This window comes from Schistocerca gregaria, chromosome 2 (genome assembly GCF_023897955.1).
Source record: "Schistocerca gregaria isolate iqSchGreg1 chromosome 2, iqSchGreg1.2, whole genome shotgun sequence".
NCBI lineage: Eukaryota > Metazoa > Arthropoda > Insecta > Orthoptera > Acrididae > Schistocerca > Schistocerca gregaria.
In genome coordinates, this window is record NC_064921.1 from 727,914,009 (window position 1) to 727,929,563 (window position 15,555).

The 15,555-nt window shown below is 39.3% G+C and overlaps 1 protein-coding gene across 2 annotated transcripts in view; it reads right to left on the reverse strand.

The window, feature by feature from the left end:
* Window positions 1–15,555, reverse strand: part of LOC126334856 (probable multidrug resistance-associated protein lethal(2)03659) — a 276,184-nt gene that overhangs the window by 58,388 nt on the left and 202,241 nt on the right. For both annotated transcript variants that reach the window (XM_049997525.1, XM_049997526.1), the window contains 2 exons: window positions 12,598–12,704; window positions 12,372–12,495 (listed from right to left, as the gene is read on the reverse strand). In XM_049997525.1, coding sequence (XP_049853482.1) covers window positions 12,372–12,495; window positions 12,598–12,704 — 231 coding nt within the window. The remainder of the gene's footprint in view (window positions 1–12,371; window positions 12,496–12,597; window positions 12,705–15,555) is intronic.

Consider the following 15,555-nt stretch of genomic DNA (forward strand, 5'->3'; position numbering starts at 1 on the left):
TGGGAATTTTAACAGGCTACTGTGAAGTTGGATACAGAGTATTGATTAACACAAAGTTATGTAAATTCTGTAGTAGTGACAGCTCAGAAAATTTTGAGGAAGCATTGAATAGTAATGAGTCCAAAGGTTTGAAGCAAGGAATGGATACAGAAATTGACTGCTCAAATAAAAACAAAACTTTTGAACTATTAATCAAGACAGTGAATATAAATGATCTTGCTGTAAACTGGATTTTTACCAAAAAATCTGATAACACTTGTAAATTAAGATTTGTTGTAAGGAACTTTCAACACACACACACACACACACACACACACACACACACACACACACACACACACAAAAGAGCAATTTTTTTTCAGAAATACGTGTAATGCGACCTCCAGGATACAAGGATAAAATAGGCAGAGTTTGTAAGTGACTTAATGTGTTATATGGTTTGAGATAAAGTCACAGAGCATGGTATGACTGTTTGGGTGAGATTTTAAAAAGTCTAGGTTTCAAAAGAAGTAAATATCATTACTACCCGTAGATAATGATGACTGCAAATTATATGAGCTATATAACTGTGTTCGTTGATGATTCCTAATCTGTGGTAAAAGTTACAGGGAAATACAAGAAGCAAAGAATCTGTTGTCCAAGCTATTTTGAATGGCAGGCTTAGGTGAAGCAAAGAATTATCCTGTGGTAACCATTGAGTACAACTATATAAAGAACGTAACGGAGCTTTGCAGGAAAGCTATATTGAATCTATAGCTAAGAAATATGAGATTTAACATTCAAAGTTGTGCAGCATGCCAATGGAAATTAATTTTCGATTACAACCAGCACAAGATGCAAGTCATGATATTAAACAATGGAAAGTCCATGATGGAGTTACAGCAGTATAATGAAAAGGACAGACTGCTACCCATTATGTAAAGGAGACGTTGAGTCACAGATAGGCCCAAGGAAGAGACTGCTTCACATTTTAGCTTCAGCCAAAAGGCCTTGTTCTGTAGCAAACACAAGCACATTAACACTCACACATATGACCACTGTCTGTGGCCGAAGTGGCCAGAGTATTGTTCATGTTTGCAATAGTCTTGCTTGTATGAATGTGTGTGTTTTCTACTTCAGAAGTGGGCATTTTGGCTGAAAGCTAAAATGTTTAGCAGTTTTCAAATCATGATATTAAGTACAGGAACTTGACAGGTGACCTCTTGTACATTACTTAAGGAACATGACCAGATATAAGTTACAGTGTAAATTGCTTGAATAGATTTCAGAATGTTACAATGATACTCACTTTAAATATGCTTGAAATATTTATATCTAACAAAAGATTTGCAGTTAAAATATGGAAGGACTTAAAATATTGAGCTCTTAGATTGATTTGTAGATGCACAATGGGCAGGTCATTTCATAGGTCACAAGTCCATATCAGGCTACAGAATTAGATTATTCAGATATCTAAGAAACAAAGAGGTGTTATAAAATTTTCTGCATGTGCTGAGAATATAGCATTGTAAGAAGCTGCCACAGAGGTTACATTAGTTCTGGATTTTCAAATATATTTGTTGCAAAGCCTGATGAGGCTCTTAAAGTATATGAAGACAACTCAGGGACAGCCAATATTGCTAGATATGTTGTTGTTGTTGTGGTCTTCAGTCCTCAGACTGGTTTGATGCAGCTCTCCATGCCACTCTATCCTGTGCAAGCATCTTCATCTCCCAGTACCTACTGCAACCTACATCCTTCTGAATATGCTTAGTGTATTCATCTCTTGGTCTCCCTCTACGATTTTTACCCTCCACGCCGCCCTCCAATGCTAAATTTGTGATCCCTTGATGCCTCAGAACATGTCCTACCAACCGGTCACTTCTTCTTGTCAAGCTGTGCCACAAACTCCTCTTCTCCCCAATTCTATTCAATACCTCCTCATTAGCTATGTGATCTACCCATCTAATCTTCAGCATTCTTCTGTAGCACCACACTTCGAAAGAGTCTGTCCTCTTCCTGTCTATACTATTTATCGTTTAAGTTTCACTTCCATACATGGCTACACTCCATACAAATACTTTCAGAAACGACTTCTTGACATTTAAATATATACTTGATGTTAACAAATTTTCCTTCTTCAGAAACGCTTTCCTTGCCACTGCCATTCAACATTTTATGTCGTCTCTACTTCGACCATCATCAGTTATTTTGCTCCCCAAATAGCAAAACTCCTTTACTACTTTAAGTGTCTCATTTCCTAATCTAATTCCCTCAGCATCACCTGACTTAATTCGACTACATTCCATTATCCTCGGTTTGCTTTTGTTGATGTTCATCTTATATCCTCCATTCAAGACACTGTCCTTTCCGTTCAACTGCTCTTCCAAGTCCTTTGCTGTCTCTGACAGAATTACAATGTCAATGGTGAACATCAAAGTTTTTATTTCTTCCCCCTGGATTTTAATACCTACTCCGAAATTTTCTTTTGTTTCCTTTACTGCTTGCCCAATATACAGATTGAATAACATCGGGGAGAGGCTACAACCCTGTCTTACTCCCTTCCCAACAACTGCTTCCCTTTCATGTCCCTCGACTCTTTTAACTGCTATCTGGTTTCTGTACAAATTGTAAATAGCCTTTCGCTCCCTGTATTTTACCACTGCCACCTTTAGAATTTGAAAGAGAGTATTCCAGTCAACATTGTCAAAAGCTTTCTCTAAGTCTACAAATACTAGAAATGTAGGTTTGCCTTTCCTTAATCTATCTTCTAAGATAAGTCGTAAGGTCAGTATTGCCTCACGTGTTCAAGTACTTCTACATAATCCAAACTGATCTTCCCTGAGGTTGGCTTCTACTAGTTTTTCCATTTGTCTGTAAAGAATTCGTGTTAGTATTTTGCAGCTGTGACTTATTAAACTTATAGTTCGGTAATTTTCACATTTGTCAGCACCTGCTTTCATTGGGATTGGAATTATTATATTCTTCTTGAAGTCTGAGGGTATTTCGCCTGTTTCGTACACCTTGCTCACCAGATGGTAGAGTTTTGTCAGGACTGGCTCTCCCAAGGCCATCAGTAGTTCCAATGGAATGTTGTCTACTCCGGGGGCCTTGTTTCGACTCAGGTCTTTCAATGCTCTGTCAAACTCTTCACGCAGTATCGCATCTCCCATCTCATCCTCATCCACATCCTCCTCCATTTCCATAATATTGTCCTCAAGTACATCGCCCTTGTATATACCCTCTATATACTCCTTCCACGTTTCTGCTTTCCCTTCTTTGCTTAGAACTTGGTTTCCATCTGAGCTCTCGATGTTCATACAAGTGGTTCTCTTATCTCCAAAGGTCTCTTTAATTTTCCTGTAGGCAGTATCTATCATACCCCTAGTGAGATAAGCCTCTACATCCTTACATTTGTCCTCTAGCCATCCCTGCTTAGCCATTTTGCACTTCCTGTCAATCTCATTTTTGAGATGTTTGTATCCCTTTTTGCCTGCTTCATTTACTGCATTTTTATATTTTCTCCTTTCATCAATTAAATTTAATATTTCTTCTGTTACCCAAGGATTTCTACTAGCCCTCGTCTTTTTACCTACTTGATTATCTGCTGCCTTCACTACTTCATCCCTCAAAGGTTCCCATTCTTCTTCTACTGTATTTCTTTCCCCCATTCCTGACAATTGTTCCCTTATGCTCTCCCTGAGACTCTGTACAACGTCTGGTTTAGTCAGTTTATACAGGTCCCATCTCCTTAAGTTCCTACCTTTCTGCAGTTTCTTCAGTTTTAATCTACGGGTCATAACCAATAGATTGTGGTCAGAGTCCACATCTGCCCCTGGAAATGTCTTACAATTTAAAACCTGGTTCCTAAATCTCTGTCTTACCATTATATAATCTATCTGATACCTTTTAGTATCTCCAGGGTTCTTCCATGTATACAACCTTCTTTCATGATTCTTAAACCAAGTGTTAGCTATTATTAAGTTGTGCTCTGTGCAAAATTCTACCAGGCAGCTTCCTCTTTCATTTCTCTCCCTCAATCCATATTCACCTACTATGTTTCCTTCTCTCCCTTTTCCTACAACCGAATTCCAGTCACCCATGACTATTAAATTTTCATCACCCTTCACTATCTGAATAATTTCTTTTATTTCATCATACATTTGTTCAATTTCTTCGTCATCTGCAGAGCTAGTTTGCATATAAACTTGTATTACTGTAGTAGGTGTGGGTTTTGTATCTATCTTGGCCACAATAATGCGTTCACTATGCTGTTTGTAGTAGCTTACCCGCATTCCTATTTTCCTATTCATTATTAAACGTACTCCTGCATTATCCCTATTTGATTTTGTGTTTATAACCCTGTAGTCACCTGACCAGAAGTCTTGTTCCTCCTTCCACCGAAATTCACTAATTCCTACTATATCTAACTTTAACCTATCCATTTCCCTTTTTAAATTTTCTAACCTACCTGCCCGATTGAGTGATCTGACATTCCATGCCCTGACCAGTAGAACGCCAGTTTTCTTTCGCCTGATAACGACATCCTCTTGAGTAGTCCCCGCCCGGAGATCCAAATGGGGGACTCGGAATATTTTATCCAAGAGGACGCCATCATCATTTAATCATACAGTAAAGCTGCATGCCCTCGGGAAAAATTACGGCCGTAGTTTGCCCTTGCTTTCAGCAGTTCGCAGTACCAGCACAGCAAGGCCTTTTTGGTTATTGTTACAAGGCCAGGTCAGTCAATCATCCAGACTGTTGCACTTGCAACTACTGAAAAGGCTGCTGCCCCTCTTCAGGAACCACACGTTTGTCTGGCCTCTCAACAGATACCCCTCTGTTGTGGTTGCACCTACGGTACGGCTATCTGTATCGTTAAGGCACGCAAGCCTCCCCACCAACGGCAAGGTCCATGGTTCATGGGGGGGGGGGGGGGGGGGGGGGGGCTAGATATGTTAACGTTACAAAAAAAAGTATATTGAAGCACATTATGATTTTGTGAATGAATGCTATAGGGATGGAATTACAGACTACTGTAAAGTAGATTCAGAAAACAATGTAGCAGACATTTTTGCCAAATCTTTGAGCAAGGATAAATCTATAAAGTTTTGATAAATATTGAATGTAACTTGATTCCAATATAAAGGTAAGGAAATGTGCAATATTTATGTGAATACTATTGACAGTGTCATGAGGGCTCTTGAAAATAATAGTCCAGTAATGACATCACAAAAAAGACTGTTTCCTTGCAAAAAATGGGGTAGCAGATTTTATTTTCTATCTTGAGTATATAATTGATTTGTGTAGAATCCAAATTTTAGACCTTCAAAACCCTCACGACAACTTCTTGTGGGCAAAAAACCACGTAATTTTGTTATTTTTTCAGATTTTGCCTCTTACTTAGAAACTATGCATTCTAAAGGAAATGTTTCCATTACCAAAAAGAAAGAGCACTAAATTTTGTGTCAAATGACCTACTTAAATGTCAAAATTGGTGCAGCTGTTTGCCCACAACCGGCTATCACACTTCGGTCATTTTTACCTACTTGGCTAAAGAGTTAGCTGCAGTGCCTGTAACTCAAAAATGGCTACTCCAAATGAAAACTGTCCAGTTATCAAAGCTGTAGAGCATGAAATTTCATGTTACGAAAGCATACAGTTTTTCAGTTTTACGCACTATTAAGTGTTCATATATTTGAAAATCAAAGTAATTCCATTTTGTTGTTTTTTTGTAAATCAAAGATATTCAATGAAATGAAATTTCCAATAGAAAGACATTAATATTTCCTGTCAAAACACTGCTGCTGCTGTCCTCTACTTTTCCTCTGGCAGTGCTGAGTGAAGGCCAAGGAATTACAGAAAAATGAGCTATATTATGTTTGGTGTCTTTTATAATGTACTTTTGATGGCATTTTTTGTGAATATTCTATAAAATATTTGTATATTTACTGTTTTTTTGCAACTAGAAAATATATGTAACAGTCAGCTTATAAATGCAATCATACACAAAGTGATATATATCACTGTATTTTCGTTATGTATATGTAAGCTTTATGTAAACATGACGCATCCAATATCATTGTAAGAAATGATCCACAGACAAATTAAGAACAAAGAACAATTAATCTGTCCCATCTCCAAGTGTAAAGGTATTTATAGATCTCCTTCGATTGACATATTGTAAACAGCTGAGGCTGCCATCCACTCTATTCCTTTGTTACTGTTTCCATTGTTCACCATGTGCAGTCTTCCTTTGTTGCGAGAGGGGCGCATTCAAAACTCCTTGTGTCTTGCAAAATTCTCATTTCTTCATTTTGGTTTACTTTAGTGGCTTGGCCAGTGCAATTAAAATGAGTGCTCCAGATTGTACAGATGTGTGTTTTAATATGTGATGTCAACTATCCAGATGGTGATGTGGTTAAAGTGAAACAGGTAAATCCAGTAAGGATAGGAAAATCGCAGGACATCGTAAGTTAGTAACTTACAACCTGTGAAGGATTCATCCAGTGCATCTTCAATAACACTGATTTTAACATCATTGATGGGGTGAACGCTTTCCATTCCATGGGAGGAATAATGTCAGTGACTCTCTACATAGCTATGGAGTCTGACATGAACGTTGATTGGGAAAGGAGACATTCAACTTTTGAATTTTTGTCTACAGTTGATATTCCTCAGTCAATCACCTATCAAAAAGCAAATGATGTTGGCTTAAACAGTATTATTATAAAGGATCTCAATTTTGATTACCCTGAGTGCTTCTTGCTCTCTGAATATGAGACTCTGTGGTTTTATGGAAAGAGGAAGAAATTCACTGATGTTCCAGGTGGAAAGGATTCATGGAAGAAGCCACAAATCGCTGACAGCCAGTTTGTTCAAAAACAATGTGCCTACCGTTCTTAAAGTATCTCCAATCCTTTATAACATACTATATACATGTCTTCTAAGAGCATAGAAAAAATACATAAAACATGTTCAAAGGTGATGTTTTGCCACTTTTAATCAGCCACTTTTATTGAAGGCAATGGATATTGTAAGAAGCAAAGGCAGCAATTTAGAACATATCATTGTACAATTAGGTGGTTTCACCTTCTAATGCCCTTCTTGGGGTGCATCAATATAATAATGGCAGGAAAGGGGCTTGAAAGACTCACTGTCCACAATATTCATTGAAAAAAGTTTTGATAAAGTTTTGAGTGGGCATGTGTATGCAAGAGCTGTAAGAGCTCATACACTGATACATATGGGATTGTCACATTACCTTTCAGGAGATCGAGTTCAAAGAAGTTTAAATGAAAATAACTGAGGAATTGTTGCTTCTCCATAACAGACCATCAGTATTCAAATGTCATGAAAATGAAGATTATATAAATGTGATAATCTTGTCAAAAATGTGATTTGCAGCATTGAACCATGAAGAAAAATATATTTATATTAAAAATGAAGAAATTCCTCCAGCAGTATTTTATTTTGGCAACTAGTTTCAACATTGCAACAACATCATCTTCAGGCCCATACACTTGTTGACGTCAACTGCATGTGGCTAATACTAGAAGTCAGTGGTGAGATATGGATGTGTTCCATGTGGAAGTTTCTACCCATCTTCCACATTACCAGCCTTCCACACGGAACACGTCCATATCTCACCACTGACTTCCAGTATCAGCCGCACGCAGTTGATGTCAACAAGTGTATGTGCCTGAAGATGACATCGTTACAACATTGAAACTAGCTGCCAAAATAAAATCGACACCTTAAATACAGCTGGAGGAATTTCTTCATTTTTAATATAAATTTATACAAGATGATGTCCCACTATCCTCCATTTAAACTATGGATGTACGAAGATGAAAAAAATAGCTAAATTATGGGTCCAATATTACATCATGGTTATGCTCACAAAACACTTCATTGAAGCTGAGTGTACTGTAAACTGCAATCAGCTTTTAAACACTATTCAAAGTTGGTAGAGCACTTGTCCGTGAAAGGCAAAGGTCCTGAGTTCGAGTCTCGGTTGGGCACACAGTTTTAATCTGCCAGGAAGTTTCATATCAGCGCACACTCCGCTGCAGAGTGAAAATCTCATTCTGGAAACATCCCGCTCGCTGTGGCTAAGCCATGTCTTCGCAATATCCTTTCTTTCAGGAGTGCTAGTTCTGCAAGGTTCACAGGAGAGCTTCTGTAAAGTTTGGAAGGTAGGAGACGGGGTACTGGCATAAGTAAAGCTGTGAGTACTGGGTGTGAGTCGTGCTTTGGTAGCTCAGTTGGTAGAGCACTTGCCCGTGAAAGGCAAAGGTCCCAAGTTCGAGTCTCGGTCGGGCACACAGTTTTAATCTGCCAGGAAGTTTCATATCAGCGCACACTCCGCTGCAGAGTGAAAATCTCACTCTAGAAACATCCCCCACGCTGTGGCTAAGCCATGTCTCCGCAATATCCTTTCTTTCAGGAGTGCTACTTCTGCAAGGTTTGCAGAAGAGCTTCTGTAAAGTTTGGAAGGTAGGACATGAGGTACTGGCAGAAGTAAAGCTGTGAGTACCGGGCGTGAGTCGTGCTTCGGTAGCTCAGTTGGTAGAGCACTTGCCCGCAAAAGGCAAAGGTCCCGAATTCGAGTCTTGGTCGGGCACACAGTTTTAATCTGCCAGGAAGTTTCACTATTAAAAATGCTATCATACTTTCATGCCACTGGTCATTTACTGTATGCTAAAAGTGCTCACCTTTACTGACAAGAGAACATCTCTTTGGTAGACTGAATTGATGCTGCTGAATAAAAGAAATTTACAACTGAAGGCTACTTCACTATCAGGTGAAGTGATAAATTTTGGTGTGTCCTATGGTCTGACATGATAACAGAGAAAACTTTAATGAAAACAATGGAAGTGAAAAGCAGTTTAACTCACAGACATGGGTTATCAGAGTCATTGCTCACAAAGGGGACTTCAAGGATGGCATCCTCCTGTGATGTTTGTCAAAAAGCTATATCATCAGGAACAAGCAAGCAACATGTGGCTTTAAGAACTTCATGCAGAAATAAAACTGAATGACTGGCTGTTAAAACTTTCCACCTTTTCCAACATGTAATATGCTTATGTCAATAAGCAGTGGAGTAATTGGTGATGAATTGGTAAATTGTCATGAGGCATTAGAGGAAGGAATTGAGGGGATCAACAGAATTAGGGGAGAGAACTTTGAAAACATCTCATTTCAATGCAACCTCAACATTATAACACTTGCATCCTGCACTACAGCTCTCAAGATCGGAATGAAGAGGATTCCTGATAAGGACTTGAAGTTCTGTTTCTTGTTTGAACTTTCCCCATATACCATGTCGCTGTTCACAGAAGACAGACACAATAAGGGTACACAGTCATTGCCCTATGATGCATTCACATCTCTCCAGCAGAATGAAGTACCAAAAATAAAAAGCTTTGTGGTAGATGGTGGTGACTTGCTCCAAAAGGTCATTTTGCACATCGAAGAAAAGTTTGGAGCCATCTGTGTGAAATATGAAATATTGAGAAAGCACTAAAGACCCAAAATCACAGTTGTATTCTATGGCTATGCAAGTGATGCTTCATGAAGGAGGACAAAGTCTTCTGAAAGCCACATCATTTAAGGAGACCATGTTCTTCATCAGATATCATTTTTGATGAAGATAAATATTCTGCAGTCACACAGGAGAAGTTTCTCACAAATGAGAGAAATGAGAGCTACAAGAAGCACTTGATTTTGATGGTCATGTGGAAATTTGAGGATAGAGGTGTTCAGCTGCTACAGGAAGAAGAATTAATTGTAGAAATATATACATCCCAAATTGCTGACTCTGACAGTGTGGCAATTGTGAGTGAGGACAATAATGTGTTTGTTCTCCTAACATGTTGAGGAAACAACTACAGCAACTTGTACTTTCATAAACCAGTAAGAAGGAAATCAGCAAGAGCATGGTACTCCCGTAATTCTTTCAATGTCAATCCTGCATTTGCCCTTTTCAACCATGCCCTCAACCATGCCCTCACCACATTCACCTTTTTTACCCAAGGAAAGGAGAAATTACTGAACCTTATAGAGCAACAGCCACACCTCAAAGTGTAAGTTGCTGAATTTGTTAAACTCTTAGTCTCTCAAGACATAATACGACAGGCAGAACAGCTGATGTTAGCGCAGTATGCAAATCCTAATTGTGTGACTTTGGATGAGCTCAGGTATGAGGTCTTTGTAAAGTCTGCCCTGAGAAAATCTTTCAAACTTGAAAGGCTATGCTCAACATCAGATGCAGCAAGGTGGCACACAATGTGACCCTACCATCAAGTACAATCTTGACTGGGGAAGAAAACTCATCCATGCCAGTGGTGCTGGAAGTAAAACTTATCAGGCTTGTTTCCCGTGACAATGACGAAATACGCAATACCACACACACTACTGAAAATGGTTTTGTGTGCATACAAAACAAGATGCATCGCAGTAAGCGGATGTCACAAATCTGGACTGAACTGCTCCTCAACATGCAAACACTGTTGTGGCATATCTTGTGAGAATGCCCCAGAAATTGAACTCGACAAGGTTGAGGAAAAGATTGAAGATATGTTCCAGGACAAGGAAGTTGGTGAAGGTGCCACAATGGATCTTGAAGATCGGATCCTGAACCAGGACCTGCCACAGTGTCCCAAATAACTTCGATGGAACTGAAATTTGATAGAATGTGAATCATTGGTAATTAAATAGTGTTTCTTTAATACTGACATGGCCTTTATTTGTTCAGTTGTAAAAATTGTTATATTACTCACATATAAATACATATACTTGGTTTTCATTTTAGCACCCCACTCTTACCAATTAAGGCATGGATAAAAATGAATACAAATACACATGAATGAAGAAAATAAAAATATATATGTAGAAAACACATGTGTACTCATTAGAGAGCCATTTTCCACTGGAAATTTCATTCTATTGAATATCTTTGACTTACTTTGGGTTTCAAATGTATGAATGCTTATCAGTGCCTAAAACTGAAAAACTAGATGCTTTTATAACATGAAATTTCATGCTCTACAAATCTGATAACTCGACTGTTTTCATTTGAAGTAGAAATTTTTGAGTCACAGCCACTGGAGCCAACTCCTTAGCCAAGCTGGTAAAAATGACCGAAATATAACTGATTGCAGCCACCAGCTGCACTAATTTTGACATTTAAGTAGGTCATTTGACACAAAATTTAATGCTCTTTCGTTTTGGCAATGGAAACATTGTCTTTAGGATGCATAGTTTCTGAGTAATAGGGAAAACCTGAAAAAATACCGAATTTTTTTGTTTTTTTACCACTAAAAGTTGTCGTGAAGGTTTTGGAGGTCAAAAACTTGGATTCTACATACTCTTAACTATACGCACAAGATAAAGCAATAAGAATCTTCTACCATGTTTACTGTAAGCAAAAAGAACCTTGTTACTGGAGTATAAGTATGTACGTGTCTACAAAAATCAGCCCGTTCTATGTTGTGTGTTCATTATGTAAGCAGAGATGTAAATTGTATTTAACTTTTTGTTAATAAATGTTCTTAACAACTATTTATAATTCAGTTCTGTAAAATACAAATATATGCAGACAAATGCTTTGCAAGTGCTACCTTTCAGTGATCTGCAATACGCCAGTTCCACAGAGAACAATTAATATCAAGGTAAAGCCAACTACGCAACCCATATGTACATTGTGGCCATCTTAATTATAGTGTCCCTTTGCTCACTTGCTACCATTACAATAGTGTAGATAATCAGAGCACCATACATTATTGAGCAATCACTCAAGTTATTTGGATGGATATTAAGTTACTCACTAAGCAATTACATAGTGTTATGTTTAAACATAATATGTGCAACATTGTGGTCTCTGAATGCGTATGAATCTGGAATGGCCAACACTGATGAAATTCCAGATTTCAACAACCCTGTTATTAGTAATTTGTGAAGTATTAACATATTAAATTTAATGGTAGAATAACAACTTTCTCCTGCACATTCTATTTGAAATAGTATTTCATCTGGCTTCACACAGAGTGAAGAGGCAGTCTGCCGAAGTACAGACTTATTATTTTTGCCTGATGAAATGATATAATAACAAGTATCACAAAGATTTATAACATTTACAAAAGAAGTAGACCATTACAGATTAAGTTTAAATGACAATAACTGTAAACAGATGTAATGAGTTAACTTATGACTAACAATGGCATTGGATGCAAATAATAAAGCAACTACAATTTAAATCTATGGTAATTGGAAGACATGTGAACAAAAATAGGGACAAGTTCCTTATTAAGTTGTATTATTTTTTTATGACATCAGTGAATTGGATTATTTAAAATTTCAGTATTTTTGTCTACTTTTGAATAGCTTACCTTGTCCCAGGACTAGAAAGCTGTATGTGACAGCAGCAAGATACGCTACACAAACTAAATCCAGCCATAATCCAAAAGCTCTACTGATAGCCATAAATAAGTAATAAGCAGATGAATTTACATCCTGTAAAATATAAACATAATTAATTAATGTACATTCTCAATCATATCGAGGTGTTATAGAAAAATATCAAACAGACTTACTTGAATACAATCACACACTTACTTGAATACGATCAAACTCTTTTTCCAGCACATTTTGAGCACCAAAGGCACGAATAGTTGAAAGACCTTGGAGGGATGCAGTGGCATGAGAAAATACAGGACTGCGTGCTGTAAAACAGAGGAAGGTCATCAACAACTCATATATCTCAACTATGGATTAAATTTAGCATATAGTAGTCTCTGTTTAGATAAAGAGGAAAACAAGAATAGAGCACAGAAAATGGAAATGACTTATCAATTATTGAAAGACATTTACAATAATAATCATTCCCAGTAAAAACAAATATCCAACACTACAACACTGTTACCATACTGGAGTGCCTTTATGCAGCAGAATGTTTATCATCACCAAAAAAGAGAAATTGAAAAGTTGGAGAAAAAGAAACAGTAGATCCTACAGAAGAGGCTTGGTCCAAGAAAAGTTTGGAGTATGTGGAAGAAATAATTAAGAAATCTAGACTCACACTGAGAAGCTATCTGATGCTGTCAGGAAAAGGAGAATTTGACCATTTTGACAAAAATCCCAAAGTTCAGGGAACTAAAAAAGGAAAGTAGAAATTCTAGACAGCTCAACTTTATGAAACAGGTTTAGGAAGTTTGAGGGTTTCCAGGAAAAGGTCAGCTGCGCGGCTATATGGACAGATGAAAGAAGAAAAGTACACAGTGAAGAATGAATAAATACTGGAAAGATGAAAATCAGGAAAAAACATAAATCATGAGGAAGTTATTTAATATGGTCCATAGATGGTTGAAATTAAAGAAAGTGGAAGAAGAAGAAGACTCTGTATGTGATTTCTTCACATGCACAGATAGCCTTTTTAAAAAAACACACACACACACACACACACACACACACACACACACACAAACACACACACAGATATATATATATATATATATATATATATATATATATATATATATATATATATATATATATATATATATATATAAAACTTTATTGACACATTCCTGGGGTCAGATACATCACATGATCACACTGACAGAACCACAGGCACATAGACACAGGCAACAGAGCATGCACAATGTCGGCACTAGTACAGTTTATATCCACCTTTCGCAGCAATGCAGGCTGCTATTCTCCCATGGAGACGATCGTAGAGATGCTGGATGTAGTCCTGTGGAACGGCTTGCCATGCCATTTCCACCTGGCGCCTCAGTTGGACCAGCGTTCGTGCTGGACGTGCAGACCGCGTGAGACGACGCTTCATCTAGTCCCAAACATGCTCAATGGGGGACAGATCCGGAGATCTTGCTGGCCAGGGTAGTTGACTTACACCTTCTAGAGCACGTTGGGTGGCACGGGATACATGCGGACGTGCATTGTCCTGTTGGAACAGAAAGTTCCCTTGCCGGTCTAGGAATGGTAGAACGATGGGTTCGATGACGGTTTGGATGTACCGTGCACTATTCAGTGTCCCCTAGACGATCACCAGAGCTGTACAGCCAGTGTAGGAGATTGCTCCCCACACCATGATGCCGGGTGTTGGCCCTGCATGCCTCGGTCGTATGCAGTCCTGATTGTGGCGCTCACCTGCACAGCGCCAAACACGCATACGACCATCATTGGCACAAAGGCAGAAGCGACTCTCATCGCTGAAGACGACACATCTCCATTCGTCCCTCCATTCACACCTGTCGCGACACCACTGGAGGCGGGCTGCACGATGTTGGGCCGTGAGCGGAAGACGGCCTAACGGTGTGCGGGACCGTAGCCCAGCTTCATGGAGACGGTTGTGAATGGTCCTCGCCGATACCCCAGGAGCAACAGTGTCCCTAATTTGCTGGGAAGTGGCGGTGCGGTCCCCTATGGCACTGCGTAGGATCCTACAGTCTTGGTGTGCATCCGTGCATCGCTGCGGTCCGGTCCCAGGTCGACGGGCACGTGCACCTTCCGCTGACCACTGGTGACAACATTGATGTACTGTGGAGACCTCACGCCCCATGTGTTGAGCAATTCGGCGGTAATTCCACCCGGCCTCCCGCATGCCCACTATACGCCCTCGCTCAAAGTCCGTCAACTGCACATACGGTTCACGTCCACGCTGTCGCGGCATGCTACCAGTGTTAAAGACTGCGATGGAGCTCCGTATGCCATGGAAAACTGGCTGACACTGACGGCGGCGGTGCACAAATGCTGCACAGCTAGCGCCATTCGGCGGCCAACACCGCGGTTCCTGGTGTGTCCGCTGTGCCGTGCGTGTGATCATTGCTTGTACAGCCCTCTCGCAGTGTCCGGAGCAAGTATGGTGGGTCTGACACACTGGTGTCAATGTGTTCTTTTTTCCATTTCCAGGAGTGTATATATTAAAAACAAAGATTCCAAGACTTACCAAGTGGGAAAGCGCCGGCAGACAGGCACAATGAACAAAACACACAAACACACACACAGAATTACTAGCTTTCGCAACCGATGGTTGCTTCTTCAGGAAGGAGAGGGAAAGACGAAAGGATGTGGGTTTTAAGGGAGAGGGTAAGGAGTCATTCCAATCCCGGGAGCGGAAAGACTTCCCTTAGGGGGAAAAAAAGGACAGGTGTACACTCGCACACACACACACGCACACATATCCATCCGCGGATGGTCACTCAGGCTCCAGCTCTCAGCTGATTTACTTCTACCAACTGCCAAGTTAAGTTTTTTTCTGTATTTTCCTCATAGTATATTTATTAAATTTTGAGCATGTTTTTCTGTTTAAGAGGTTCAACCTCATGTTTTTGTGAGGGTGAATTCTTTCAGTCAGTAGTTGCTAACTGAACAGCCAGCTACATAGCTCACTACCACATCAGTGTCCATTGGTGAAACATTAGAGAGTAGCAAGTTGCATAACTAGGACTCTGTCAGCTTTTATAGTTAACTTCTGCAGTTAGTCTTGCTAGGGTGGTTAGGATGAGTGCATGTTGTGTGTGGATACAGGAGAAGCTGGTCGCAATTTGCAAA